Source organism: Silurus meridionalis, chromosome 14 (assembly GCF_014805685.1).
Source record: "Silurus meridionalis isolate SWU-2019-XX chromosome 14, ASM1480568v1, whole genome shotgun sequence".
In the NCBI taxonomy this organism is placed as follows: domain Eukaryota; kingdom Metazoa; phylum Chordata; class Actinopteri; order Siluriformes; family Siluridae; genus Silurus; species Silurus meridionalis.
In genome coordinates this window covers 9,737,913-9,752,350 of record NC_060897.1, presented here as the reverse complement: position 1 = coordinate 9,752,350, position 14,438 = coordinate 9,737,913, and the positions used below count along the sequence as shown (strand labels likewise).

The window sequence follows — 14,438 nt, the reverse complement described above, 5'->3', positions numbered from 1 at the left end:
CCCTGCTGACTTTGTTCAAAGTGACAGTATTTCACTAGTTACTAAAGTGTAAGGTATTACTGCTTTTTAAACCACAGGCTTCAATAATACATTTATTTTATATACACATACACTAAAAAGCCATCAGTAAGCCAAAAGCCAAGCAGTAGCACTGTCAAGTATGTCAGTTTCAGGCAAAGTGAGCAGTTCTGGGCTTCGAGTTTCCCCCCAGAACATCACAACACAAAGTGCACTGTTAAATGGTTCAGCGAGCATCACATGGAACACTCTTTACAGAGTAAAATCACCTTAACTTGAAACTGTTGTTACAGTATTGTATTTAAACACAGAACAAAGTCAAAGATACAGAGATCAGGTGTGTGGCATTTATGTGGGGGATAAGTGAAGAGTTCACACTTCACTACACACGAGACTAGCACCTTTACAGAAACTATACTGCTTGAGCACTTGAATACCAGCACTGTTTGGTTAGAGTTGAAAATAACTAATTAGAACACAAAAGCAATGACCTCCAATAACTGTTTGTACCTGCCATTACAACAGTCATACGTATAATTCACTGCCTTTCTATCAGCCCTTTAAATGTGCGACATCACAAATTTCGACATCAATCGTGTGTGTATGTGCTTCGCATTACCCCAGACAAGGAGCTCTTTAGATCTGCAGCTCTGTAGGTCAGCACTGACAGCTGGGATGGCAGCATTTTTTTGGTCAATTAGTTTATCCACTAGAATGGATCATACCATGCCACAGCTCAATGCTTCTTGCCCTCACTGTCTGGTCTAGAAACTGCACTACAGCTAAAACATATTGCCTTGTTTTAGTTACTAATATACATTTACACAAATATAGAGGGAGGAAAAACCAAAGATGCATAGACTGCCAGGACAAAGAAAGTGCCCTCTCTAATGCTGAATGTGAGTGTTAAACCGAAAACGTTACATGCATATTTAAATTCAATTGTATATGATCATCCGAATATGTTCCTGTATGGCTCTGACCTGCTTTCATGTTCATTCTTCAAAATGGGTGACTGGTTAAAATTCTATCAGATCATTTTCATGCATGTCCAATTTGCAAAAAGTATGTATTGCATTTCTGACAGACATCAAGATCAATATTTATTCTCTAACACATTCAACATGCTGCACTAGGTGAAATTTTTTTTTTTTTTGTCATTTATCTGCTTTTCTCATCTAAAATGACGGCCTGCAATATTAGTACAACATGTGACATTTATTAATGATGATTATGACGATTATGATTAGCAGCGAAACTCCTTTCTGTGCCTCTGCATGAATATTTTACAGTACATTTCCTTTAGGAACTAATACATGCCTTGAGGAGAGAGAGTGAAGCAGTACACAGCAAACAGAGCAGGTGATGAAAAATTCAATCAAAACATGACTCACAACGAGGGCCTTTCATGAGTGTGAACACGCTTGATGAAACGAATAAAATCAAAATGTTACAAAAAATAAAATAAAATAAAAGCATTTATGTAACAAAGCGAAAACTCTATTCATCCACAAGTGGTGCTGGTCCTGGTTATGTCATTCAGCAGCAGCTAGGAGCGCACCTCCTCGCTAGGCTTCCTGCTCTGGTCCTAAAACAATTCAATTACATTTTATTCATAGATCACTTTTAATAATGTCACAAATCTTAAAAAAAATAAAAAAATAAAAAAAAAAATATTACAATAAATATTAAATACTTTTTTATTTTAAATTGAAGTAATAATTCAGAGTACTAAAAATATCTAGATCAATCACAGATTTATACAGTAACTTTTTCCTGAACAAATAATTCTGGAGCTGACTGTCTATATGAAAATGAATCGCATAGGCCATTTTCCAAACCGTCTTTTTCTGCTGACACACATTTATAGCAGTAGTGGATACTGGACTGGTGTGATCTCTGGTTGTAATCTAGAGTTATATTTCAAAACATACACATGGCAACATTTTGAAAGTCTTACACCAAATTGACAATTTATCCCCAAGTAGTTTAATTAAACCGTAAGCACTCCATTATGACTCTTAAGATAAAGGTTTTTAGTACATTACTTACAATACTATTAAGGATTTATGGTGTCTTTCAATGTTTTGCCCAAGACACACTATTACTCTAAAAAAACTCTAAAGGGGAGAGATCAGTGAGACTCACCTCTGGCGGGGGAGGCTTTACTGTAACTGGCTGTGAAGTTCGCCGTGGTGGAGAAGGTTTGGGTTGAGCCTGCTGCTGTACCGTGTCAAAATATGTCACTCCACCATATACCTGTGACTGAGCCTATACAAAATACAGACATTAATGCGTTAATGAAGGAAAGACTCATTTGATCAACCTATGAAAGTAAATGCAAATCCAGAAAGAGAAACAAACAAGAAGGTCACCTGTGCATTGGGGTACATGGGGGGTAGTGTTGCTCCAGCAGGGTAAGGGTAATTGGTGTTGCTAAATGTCATGACTCCAGGTGGAGGATAGAAGGGTGGGGCTAGCAGTTGCTGTGGGGGTGGTTGTCCTGGAGACAAAGAAACGGGTGGAGCAGCATAAAGAGTAGCGTTTGGAATCGGTCCTCCTGACTGGTGTGGATGCAGGCCTGTAAGAATTTGAGTAAAAGCAGATTGGTTGTTTAGCACTGATTTTTTAATTATCTATTCCAATGTATTCTCTGTCCATTATAATACATACCAAACAAAAACTAGACCCTACCAAAATAAAAGGTAAGAAATATATTATATTTTATTGGGGGAAAAAAAGCATATTATAGTACTATGACAAGCTCAAAAGAAAGAACCCCTTGGGAGTTGCTACCTTACCAGGGTGTGTGGGGTGGGGCAGGTGCATCTCTGGTTGTACAAGAAGCCCCTGTGGTGGCATGGCAGCAGGACTGTCACCATGTGTGTAGATTGGTCCCTGGAATGACACTGCATAGCGGAAACAAGGATATGAACATCTAGAAACTACACTTAAGACTAAATGACATCCGGTGATACAAAAACTGCAACAATGAATCCACTCAGAGAACAGAACAGACCCAAAATCCTGAATTAAAATGTTTAAGGCATCAACTTAAGACTTTTTTTTTTTCATTGCAGTTTGCACCCACAATGCCTTTGCAGGTCTTGTATTTAAAGCATACATACTGGGCTCATAAAAGTGGCTCTCCATCAGCCCTATGTGCATTGGTGCTGGTTCAGGCACTGGTCTCTGCCTCTGAGATGAATAACGCTTAGCCCGTCCAACACCAACACCCTGCCACAAAGACAATAGCAGAGTTAAAGGTTTATATTATCTTAAATACACAGTCCAATTACAGTGAGGTTCTTCCACTACTTAGAATTTGCAGTAAAAATTATCAAACATTTTTTACAACTCACCATGTCCTCAATGTTGCCATATTGAGGAGGTCCACCTCCCATATGTATAGAACTAGGGATACCTTAAGAGACAGAGAAATATTCTCACAATTGCCCACATAACGGTGGTACAACAGTACAACAAATAATTACGACCTATTAAGGATTATCTGGTCTCGGTTTGTATCTTACGTATACAGACAGAATAAATAGAAAACAAAGAAATAGCAAATAGCAAAATAGTAATATCACTAAAATGTAGAAAAAGAATAACCAATGAAGAAATTAAACACAAGACGACAGAATTGAACAGGAGAAAGTGACCGTACCTCTCATTTCAGGCCGAAGGAACGATGGGGAACTTTGAGTCCAGGTTTGCCCAGATAAACTGAGACGAGCCAGATCCTGATCAAGCCTTGATGGGGCACTCTGCGTGCCCGTTTCACCTTGTCCCTGCCATGATTCACTCTTGGCAGCAGTTGGAATAACCTGTGGGGTGATCACAGCTTCTTCCAGTGAGGCCTGCTTGCTAAGGTCCGAGGGCCTGGCTCGAGTTCTGCGTCCCAGAGAGTAGGATTTTTTCTCCACTGGCCGCTCAGTAGGTGGCGACACCTCCCTTACTGTGCCAGGTGTGTTTGACTGCTGCTCCTCTATTGCGCCACACTCTTCCTTTTGCTGCGATGAAGAGGTTGTCTCCTGCTCACTTTTGTAGTAATGGGCAATGTAAGTGGTGGCTACAGTAGGAACCTCGCCATCCTCTTCTTCGTCCTCTTGCGGGCTGCGCGGACTATGGTGAGCAGGTCCATGAGAAACCCGGCCCCTGAGTCTAGGTGCCCTCTCACTCTCGAGAGCCTGGGGGCGTGTGGTGGGTTTAGAATAACTTCTGATTTCAGACCTACGGTTGCCCTGGAAGGTGCGTGCAGGGGGCTGCGGGGAGGGCCGATTCTGGGGACGAGGGGGAACAGGAATGCCTAACTGGGGAGTTATTGTACCAGGTGGTACACTGCGGGCACTGGGAGCCACACCATGCCATGAGGAGCGGAGGGGCTTCTCACCATCCCTATAACGCTTGGACTCTTGGTTTAGCATGCCAGGGTGCCTATTTTAAATGTACACAAAACACAAAGTAATGTAATCACTGGGCATATAATATATAAATGCACACTTTTTATACACACAAAACAAAAGAGTTCTCTAAGGACATATGGCTACAACAAGAGTTTTGAATGGGAGCACCACCTATAGAGAATAGTAAAGAAATAATGCCATCTTTGAACTGCTTACCTGGGCTTCCTTGGCTTGAATGGTCTGGTGTCACTGGAGCCGTTGCCATTGCGAATGTCGTAACCATAAATAGCAATCAATTCCTCACGAGATTTAGGGGCCTGCTCCTCCTCCCGGAACTTATCATGCTCCCAGCGACCCTCATCTTTCCACAACTTCCTATGTCTGCCTTTCGGCCTAGTATCAGGAAGACAAAAAAAATAAAAAATGAATGAGGAAAAATAGAAATCATGGAGTCAGTGCTACCTGCCATTGTGTACTATAAAATTTATAACAGGACAGTCATAAATTATTGATTACTTATAATTGACCTAGTGGAGAAGTAGCAAACAATAAAGCCGTTTACCCTCCAATGCCTTACCTCTCTTCGTCCTGAGCCTGGCCTCTCACATCATGCTCAAAAAACAAGCCCTTTCTGGGAATATATGCTGGATTCTTCCGGTCCTCATCATCATCCAACTTCTGACCAGCTTTACTAGCAGATTTATTCTCAGGATCATCCGTACTCTCCTGTTAAGAATGTAGTTTATAACATTATAGTAGATTTACAAAAAAAAAATCCTAGAACCAACAATAGTGTCTGTAAAGCAATATGGTAACAAACACTAATCAGTAAGTGGCCATTGTCTGTTAAGAAGAAAGCAAACTGAAACCTAGTTTAAAGCAATACCCATCTCTAAAAAGAACACCCATCCATTTTCCTTTTTGTCTCATACCTGACCATCCCCACTCTGCCTCTCTCCTGCCAAGTTGCCCTTTTCATCAGCTTTTACTTCTTTCATTTCTCTCTCCACCTCCTCTTCTTCCTCCACCTCCTCTTCTTCCTCTACCCCTTCTTCTTCCTCTACCCCTTCTTCTTCCTCCACCTCCTCAACCAAGGCTTCAGTGGGAGCATCGGGTGTTGCTTTCTTCTCTGCGGCTGGCCGTGCAGCTTCTCCACCATCGCTGAAGTGTTCACCCTCCTCCTCATCCTCCTCTCCTCCCTGATAGAAATCCAGATTGCATATATCAACACAAAACATTGCATCCTCATGTCACAGATTAAATCTAGTACTTTCATTGGAAGGGTGTATAACCACTGCAAATGTGTTAATCCTATACATAAAGAAAACATTTGACATTTTTATTACACATATATAACCCTTTTCCCCAGTTATTTGAAAGTAAGTATTGTATTTGTAAAAAAGTAGTAAGGTTGCTAAAAACTTACAGAATTGCAAGGAATTTCTTTTAAATTAGTTGATCAATAAATGTAAAAAAATAAAAATAAAAAAAACATGCACTAATTACATTTCACCTTACTAACGCAAAACATGACAAATTGACAGGGAATCTTTCGAGCAGCAGAAACTAAAAATGATTACTTTGGTAGATATCTGCATGAGCCGGTTTGTGTACATAAAAACACATGCATGTTTGATAATCTCCAGAAATCCAACTACATAACACCACAACCATGGCATTCTTCTTTGAAAACTAAACTCAAAACTTACATTTTGTTTAACATTCATGCTAAAGGAAAGCAAAAGCCTATTTAAGCCTGTTCACCAGTGTAGGAGACAAGAAGCAAGTTATCATCATCATCATAATCTTCCTTCGGGTTCTCCCATTAGGGGTCGCCACAGCAGATCATTCGTCTCCATACCCCCCTGTCCTTTACATCTGCCTCTTTCAACCCAACTACCTGCATGTCTTCCCTCACCACATCTATAAACCTCCTCCTTGGTCTTCCTCTTTTCCTCCCTCCTGGTGGCTCAATCCTCAGCATTCTCCTACCGATATGTCCCTCCTCTGCACATGTCCAAACCATTTCAATCTTGCCTCCCTCACCTTGTCTCCAAAACGTCCTACATGTGCTGTCCCTATAATAAACTCATTTCTAATCCTGTCCATCCTCGTCTCTCCCAACAAAAACCTTAACGTCTTCTCTGCTCCCTCCAGCTCCACCTCCTGTCTTTTACTCAATGCCACTGTCTCTAAACCATACATCATCGCAGGTCTCACCACAGTCCTATACACTTTCCCTTTCACTCTTACAGGTACCCTTCTATCACAAATCCCTCCTGCCACTCTTCTCCACCCTGCCTGCACTCTTTTCTTCACTTCTCTAACACACTCTCCATTAATTTGCACTGTTGAACCCATGGAACCTGAACTCCTTCACCTTCTGCACCTCTTCTCCTGCAGCCGCACCACTGCCCTCCCTCTCATTCACACACACACACACACACACGTACTCTGTCTTACTCCTACTGAATTTCATTCCTCTTCTCTCCAGTTCATACCTCCACCTCTCCAGGCTCATCTCAACTTGTTTTGTTAACCTGTCCATCACCACTGCAAACAGGAAAGGGCTCAGAGCAGATCCTTGATGCAGTCCCACCTCCACCTTGAACCAGTCTGTCGTTCCTACTGCACACTTCACTGCTTTCACACATGTCCTGCACCACCCTCACATACTTCTCTGACACACCTGACTTCCTCATTCAATACCACAACTCCTCTCTCAGCACCCTGTCGTACGCTTTCACTAAATCCACAAACACAATGCAACTTTTTCTGACCTTTTTTATACTTCTCCATCAACATTCTCAAAGCAAATAATGCGTCTGTGGTGCTCTTCCTCAGCATGAAACCATAGTGTTGCTCACAGATGGTCACCTCTACTCTCAGCCTGGCTTCTATTACTCTTTCCCATAACTTCATGGTGTGACTGATCAACTTTATTCCCCTGTAGTTACTGCAAGTCTGCACATCTCCCTTATTCTTAAAAGATCAGTACCAGCACAATCCTCCTCCATTCCTCAGGCATCCTCTCACCTTCCAAAGTCTTGTTGAATACCAGAAGCAAGTTATACAATGCAAAATACATGAAACACCCACATGGAAAAATACTAAAGCAAAACCACCTGCAACTTTTGTAGCTAAATTAGCAGAAACAGCATTTATATGAAAATTACTTTTATATTATATATATATATATATATATATATATATATATATATATATATATATATATATATATATATATATATATATATATACACACACACACACACATACACACACACACACATATATATTTTTTATATCTCTAACTGTGCTTTTATATATTATATATATAGTTTTACTAACTTCCAAACTTTACTAAACTATGATGTAATGCTATTCAGACCATAGGCTTATTGTGCCATCATGAAGATGTACTTTTCAGACATATTTTCTAAATGCTGCAAATTAAACGTAAATAGTGACTTTGTAAATCAGTAGGAAATTGGTTCTAAATGCCACACAACAACCCAATGAATATTCAAAACCATGAAAATCAAGATCATAAATCTCAAATATTTAAATCTTGCCAATCAGAAAATGACGTTACGCCGGACAATGGTACCCATTATTTTTTGTGCTATGCCTTGAAGTGTTTGTAAACATTTAACACATATGACTAAAAACCTACTTATAAAACTGTTTACTCAATTAAAACCAAGCATCAGAGCATCAAATGTGCATGGATACTCCACAGTGACAGATCTCCTCAGCAGCCCTGGGTCTGTGTTGCCATGGTGACTCACCTCCGAGTGCGAACCGTTCTCCTCCGGATCAGCACTGTCATAGTCAGAAAGGACAGCTGGAGGAACAAAAGATTCGACATCAGATACCGCCATGTGCTACAAACACCACATTGTATATACCGACTCAGCTGCCAGGTTTATTCGATAATCCTCGTCTATTCATTATGTAGGTATCAAATTACTAGCTTTTGGTCCATCTGATCCAAATGTTCTAAAAAAATATATATATAGTCCAGATGTTTCCCATCAACCTTTTCTACCAGAGGACAGGATTACCACAAATCTAGTCTGAACTAAAGAATACTCATGCTATTGACATTGCATCAGTGTCACTGGGAATGGTTAATCACCAAAAACATATGGTTTTTGGTCTCTTTCCATTAATTAACAGGTTAAAAGGGTGTTTTTAAAAAGTACGTAGCAGGAATAAGTTTACAAGTTGCATATAAAACAATCAATACAAGCAACTAAAAGTAAACAAAACATTACAGCCATTCAAAACTGAATGGAAAACCACTCACCGTCACCTACGCCATCTTCACTTTCCTACAAGATAATGAAAAACCACAGTTAGACAGAAATATCCCATCTCATGCTTTTAAAAATCCTATAACCTTTCCTCACGACCATGTGCTGTTACACCTCTCTATTTCTCTAAGCATAATTGAACCTGACAGCAACAAATCTGCACTTTGTGTGTAAAAATGAAGTAAAAATAGTCAGTGATATTTGGTGGTATAAATGAATGATGGCTAGACCTACACGGGTCTTGCACGTTTGGCCTCTGCGTTTAAGAGAGCAACACAGTTTATTTAAGGATGTCCAAACATCATGATCATCGATATTTAGAAGGTCAAGCGATGGGGGTTTGTAGTGAGTTGATCTGGCTGAAATAAAGGCTGAGAACACTGTTCCCAATGCAATTGAATCTTATTTAGGACTCCACAAACCTATTCAAATCCTCTGGTGTGGGATAATTGATCAAACTGAAACGTTGAACACTATAACCGAATAAGAGTCTGAACTCAGTTCACGCGTTTCTAAAGCATTGCAACTAGAAGAGAACATTCTGTACTATGAGAACCACAATGACCATCATGAGGATGATGATATGGTGGTGTTGGCTAAAAGTATCTTATGAAACCTGCAGGAAAAAAGCTTCTAGAAAATTTCTCCAAATCTTTCAGGAGTCAGAATTGCGGTTTGTGTGTCGGTTAACACAAAGATTTTAAACGATAGGTACAGGAACACGGAAAGAAACACTGCAAGCTGTTTAGAAAAAGTCTGACTTGCTAGCACTTTCGCTACAGTGATAGCGGATTGAGACACTCACACACTCGGACTCGACGTCGATTTTCGCAACAACGCGCACGGGTGGAGACTCTCCCGGCTCGGGGATTCTAGCGCGGACCTTCCCGCTGGGGGAAGCCGGTCTCCCGGTCTCCGACCCGGACGCAGACTCGTCCTCATCCTCACTGTCCTGAGACGCGCGCCTTCTTCGTCGTCGCCGGTCCGCCATCTTAGCACACAAGGAAGGGGAACCGGAAGTGCGCAAGGAAGTGCGGGCGGTAATCAAGTCGTAATTTCCTCCCACTACGTCGCTCAGCTGGGTACATGCGAACTGGGGAATTTTTACTTACCGAAGAATAAAGCCACGTGATTTTCGTCAAAAAGCGTGGATTTTATAAGTAATATCGATTAAAACTTCATTTAAAAGAGAAGTATGTGATTAAATGAAGTTATCATACTTGGGCCGTGCCTTTTTTGTATTAATGTTATAAAAGCATAACACAAATCAAAGCGAGAAAAATAAATATAAATAATATAAATATTATATAATAAATAAATAAAATGTGAATGAACACTTCACCTCTTTACAAGCGATCTCAGACACGCACAATCGAACTAGTGGGCGTGTCTTAGAGAGAGCTTTCAAAAAAGGGGGGGTTTCTGAAGTGCTCCAAGGATCCAAACCAAACATGATCCTGACGTGTAACATATGCATCATAAACGCTTAATTTATTTCGAAATAAGTGTGCAACCTATATCACCCCAACCATTTCCATATTATAGGTCATTATATTTATCGCACCATAATTATGCTCAACTTAGTTCCAGGTTGTTTCCAGTCGGAAAAGTTGGAGTGAAACCATAAACAAGGTGCTGTATAACAAACTGTTATAGCTAATTAAATAGCTGTTTCATAAACACATTTAAAATTGCTTTAATTATCTTCTTATAAAAGAACTGAAAAATAAATAATTTGAGGATATTTTAATATCTGAAATATTTTCTTTAAGCACATTAGAATATCTTTCATTTATTTGCAGAATCAACACTATGTTACAAGATGTTCCACTATATTGTCTATATTGAAGTCACTCATTCATGAACAGAAAGGCAAAAACACTGATTAAATAACAGTCTCAGTTAAACTTTGAATAATTTGAATAAGATGAGAGTTTTGGTCTGTACTGCACTTTCAAAAGCGAACTTGCATGGGGGAAAAAAAAACAAAAGCAACCAGAACATATCAATGCCACATTTTGCAGTGCAACAGCAAGTATGTAACTGAAACTTAATCAATCTTGATGTGCCATTCAGGATGCCCAACTTGCTTCAGATTCTAGTAGTCCTTTGAAAAGTGAAAGTGCCTTCAGGCCAATCAACTATGTATAATGTTGCCAGGATGATACAATAGCACACAATATACCACAAAACAGTCAATATGATTCAGCTTCTTTTTAACATTGTGTGGTAAATGAAGGAGGACTGCTTCATTTGCGGCAGGTCCGATGGGGCGTCTTCTTCTTAGAACCTTCTTGCCGGGTACGCTCATCTAACCATGGTATTTCAAAATTCCTGTAAATTGCAGATATACATGTAGGATATGAAAGGCTAAACTGACTGAATGCTGAAATGTAAAAAGTGTATCAATAGCTTTAAAAAACACTTACTGTTGTTTAAGGTTCGGTAGAGGCCTGCCAAATGCCACTACTGGCAGGAAAGGTGTAATCATTACAGACTCCACTTCAGGGAGAGAAGATGGACGGAAAGAAAAACATGTTAAATTGTCAGGTAATTTTTATCTCCCAGCCTTCCAATAAAAAAAAAAAAAATCAAGTTGAACTTTTAAGTTAAAATGTAATACCATCTTCTGGGTCAGGGTAAAAGGAGAGCATCTCTGGCTCACTCTCCTGAATCACTTTCTGCTTGTTCATCCTCTGCTGAAGGCGTTGGAACATCCGCTGCTCCCGAATCCGCTGAATATCCCACCTGAAAAACAGCGGGCACTTAAAACTAGGTGAAAAGAAACGGTAATTTTGAAAGAAAACCTAAAAGAAGTTATCAATTACCTTTTTCGCCTCTTCTCATCCAGCTCTAGTTTTGAATGGCGCTTCAGAAAGACACTGTCATCCAGACTCTCGAATGGAGAAAAAAAATCATTCAGCAAGCTTACTTTTTTTCTTCTTCAGATCAACATCTACATCATCAAGAGTCATGCACCTAGTTGAATTCACAACAAATTCTACAGAAACTCCTGCTGATTTTAATTCATAAAATTAGTGAGCATCAACAAATCAGTGAAAAATAAACAGAGACTCAGTTATCATTGTGGAATAGACTTAATTTATTTGTCTGGCAAAAAAATAAAATAAATAATAAATAAATAAATAAATACAAATTCACCTCAGTATCATCAACTCCCTTTTCATCTTCCAGAGGCTCCACAATGCTCTCTCGCCAAGAAGGGACTGAAATAGGAAGTAATAAATAGAAATGGACATTGCAGCATGAATGAAAAGGGTTTTTTTTAATGGCCTTTACAATTTACATTTTTGGCATCATTATAGATAGACCCATTTTAATGGCCATACAAATAAATATGTTCAAACTGTGTTCAAATTGCGCTCACCAGCAACTGTGTCTTCCTGCACAGGAGACTGATCTCGCCATGGTGAAGGTGGAGTCTGGTGCCAGCAGCAGAGATACATCTCAGAAGTAGCCATGTATGGCAGCTCTTCTGATTCGACAAGGGAGGAACCAGGTGAAATTACCTCAGGGACCAACTCTTCCTGAGACGCCTCCTCCACAGCTTGGCTTTCTTTAGGAGGGGGGGTTTTAGAATGTCCACGCCTAGACCTTGACAGCGTGGATTCCTGAAAAAGGAATCTCCTAACGAGATTGAACCATATATGTTTAGGTTATACTTTTTTCTAAGAAGTCTAAAAAGTATTTACACAATTTTAAAATCAATACCTTTTCAGGTTCTTGCCAATTCTTTCAAAATTCGTTTGTTGTGGGGTATGACACTGACCCTCAGACTGCCCAGTGCTGGCTGACGGGACAGCCTCTACAGACTCCCTGCGGCGAGGAGTGGGACGACTCTCAACGCCATCCTTCTTCACCATCTGTAACCGCCGCTCCATGCGCTCAATCCGTGCTGCAAGCTTAAAAAGAACACAAAAAGAAAAACAAAAAAAAAAACAAATCACAAATTACATTCATGCTTCCATACTCTAATAAGAGATCATAAATAGCAGAGGGTGAACAAAGTTTTATACTTTTAAACCTTGCTTGTTGTCAATCATAAATAAAGGAAACTAATCTAATCCAAGTGCATCTGGATTTGCCTTTCATCAAATCAGGACATGATTAATCAAATATATGTCCTGTGTCAGTATAAAAATATCTGCATCTACATACCATCTCCTTTTCAGCTTTGAGGTCATCTATCTCCTTGTTCTTGTTCTGCAATTGTTGCTGTTGCTGTTCAATCAGTTCTAGTTGCAGCAGCAAGATCTGACGGATGCAGCTGGTCTGGGAGGCAGCGTGGCCTATGCCCTTCATCGCACTCCGCCGTTTTCCATCAGAGCCAAGTTCTGGTGAAGGTACCCCTGCCCCTGCCACTCCTCCTCCTGGCACTGCCTTCCTAGGCTGCTTACTACCATTTGATGCCACTGGATCCATCTTGCCCATGTGGTTATGACTGGTGTGTCCGAATAGTGACTTGCTTTTAACCGGGGCGCCCTCAGCCCCCATTTGCTTAGTCAACGGAAAAGTCAAAGTCCCCAGGTTCACCCAGTTCTCCTCCTGTCCCCTCCTCAATGCTGGAGACAGAACAGGTTTCCCTGTGGTGCAGTGGCTGGTTGAAAGGGTCTTAGCCTTGCTGTGAAAATGCTGCCCAGTGCTATTGTGAATGTTGCTTAGGATGCCAGGAACACGCATAAAACATTCAGAGGCTTCCTTCTTTGTGCCAGTCTGGGATTCTTGTTTTATAGCTTGGTCACCAGGGTCCGTGTCCAGCTTGTTTCCTTCTCTCTTGAACACAGCGGTTCGCATAGTCATGGCGAGGCAGAGGCACTCACCAAAGTCCTCCGCTGTGATTAAAGGGGGGACATTGCCTGTTCACCATGTGTCCAGGCAGCCCTGTCCATGTTGATCCCTAAAGCAAAAGTAAAAGCTGATGCACATGAATGAGGCTTCAAAGAAGTAGTTATTACTAACAATCATTTCTTGCCATGTAAAAATGCAAACATGTAACAAGTTTACAGTTACTACTTGCTTTACTGTTGCCCTTTAATTTAACATATGAAAGTAATCAATACCAGGACATGTGCACTGATTAATTCATCAGAAGGGCATTTCTGGTCATGTTTACAAGAGATAGCATGCTTCCTAGTAAGGACTTCCACACAGTGTAGGTGTTTACCATTAGCTAGCTGCTAACAGGTTCTTAGGCAAAGGTTTATTGCTATTTAATACATACCAAAAGGTACTATACGTCCCCAGTTTATAGGATTCAGAGTTCTTTCAGGCTGCACGAGACAGCGTCATGTTAGCTTGTTTGCAGCGACTCTGCAGCCAAGTCCACCATTTTAGTCTCAGCAAAAACAATGACAGTCACTTATAGCACCGCTTTGGACTGCACAGACAGCCTATGACGCCATTTTAAATCCGACATTACAAAGCGCGGGTTTCCATTAAACATTTCACTTACTGTCTAACAACCTGACACTTATTTCCAATTAGATTTTATTTGAAACTCCTTCGTCCCCGCCCGAATGCACCTCTCCGCCGACTACTTACCCCCAGCTTCTCGAGTGCTTTTAAAATACAAAAAGCGCGCATGCGTTGAAGTCATGGAGCGCGAGATCTGATTGGATGCCGAAGGTTGGCGAACCAGAACCTGTATTTGGCTCGCGCCATGAAGCGACAC

At 40.5% G+C, this 14,438-nt stretch overlaps 2 protein-coding genes across 4 annotated transcripts; both read right to left on the bottom strand.

The window, feature by feature from the left end:
- Positions 1-79: 79 nt before the first annotated feature.
- On the bottom strand, positions 80-9,820 carry casc3 (casc3 exon junction complex subunit). The gene is made up of 13 exons (XM_046865982.1): positions 9,552-9,820; positions 8,740-8,764; positions 8,219-8,274; positions 5,360-5,626; positions 5,005-5,153; positions 4,644-4,820; positions 3,689-4,458; positions 3,381-3,442; positions 3,147-3,255; positions 2,820-2,927; positions 2,394-2,599; positions 2,167-2,289; positions 80-1,606 (listed from the first exon to the last, which is right to left on the bottom strand). Exons 1-13 carry the CDS (start codon positions 9,735-9,737, stop codon positions 1,568-1,570), a joined length of 2,277 nt encoding a protein of 758 aa, XP_046721938.1. The 5' UTR covers positions 9,738-9,820; the 3' UTR covers positions 80-1,567.
- Positions 9,821-10,522: 702 nt separating this feature from the next.
- msl1a (MSL complex subunit 1a) lies at positions 10,523-14,438 on the bottom strand. 3 transcript variants are annotated; one of them, XM_046865986.1, is made up of 9 exons: positions 14,309-14,438; positions 12,926-13,664; positions 12,479-12,669; positions 12,135-12,394; positions 11,909-11,973; positions 11,575-11,642; positions 11,370-11,494; positions 11,176-11,248; positions 10,523-11,080 (listed from the first exon to the last, which is right to left on the bottom strand). In XM_046865986.1, exons 2-9 carry the CDS (start codon positions 13,565-13,567, stop codon positions 10,996-10,998), a joined length of 1,509 nt encoding a protein of 502 aa, XP_046721942.1. In that variant the 5' UTR covers positions 13,568-13,664; positions 14,309-14,438; the 3' UTR covers positions 10,523-10,995. The 3 variants fall into 3 exon arrangements, with proteins under 3 accessions (XP_046721942.1, XP_046721941.1, XP_046721939.1); XM_046865985.1 differs by having other exon boundaries at positions 14,220-14,333; XM_046865983.1 differs by lacking the exon at positions 14,309-14,438 and adding an exon at positions 13,989-14,302.

What these genes read in the sequence shown, in the direction of transcription:
- msl1a (XM_046865986.1), bottom strand. Translation starts at nt 13,567, where the DNA reads ATGACTATGCGAACCGCTGTGTTCAAGAGAGAAGGAAACAAGCTGGAC. An exon ending in AGGGAGTTGATGATACTGAG is followed by an intron (nt 11,643 to 11,908) that starts GTGAATTTGTAT and finishes TCTCCATTCGAG; the next exon opens with AGTCTGGATGACAGTGTCTT. An exon ending in CTACCGAACCTTAAACAACA is followed by an intron (nt 11,081 to 11,175) that starts GTAAGTGTTTTT and finishes TGCAATTTACAG; the next exon opens with GAATTTTGAAATACCATGGT.
- casc3 (XM_046865982.1), bottom strand. Translation starts at nt 9,737, where the DNA reads ATGGCGGACCGGCGACGACGAAGAAGGCGCGCGTCTCAGGACAGTGAG. An exon ending in CAGGCTCAGGACGAAGAGAG is followed by an intron (nt 4,821 to 5,004) that starts GTAAGGCATTGG and finishes TCCTGATACTAG; the next exon opens with GCCGAAAGGCAGACATAGGA. An exon ending in TTCAAGCCAAGGAAGCCCAG is followed by an intron (nt 4,459 to 4,643) that starts GTAAGCAGTTCA and finishes CATTTAAAATAG; the next exon opens with GCACCCTGGCATGCTAAACC.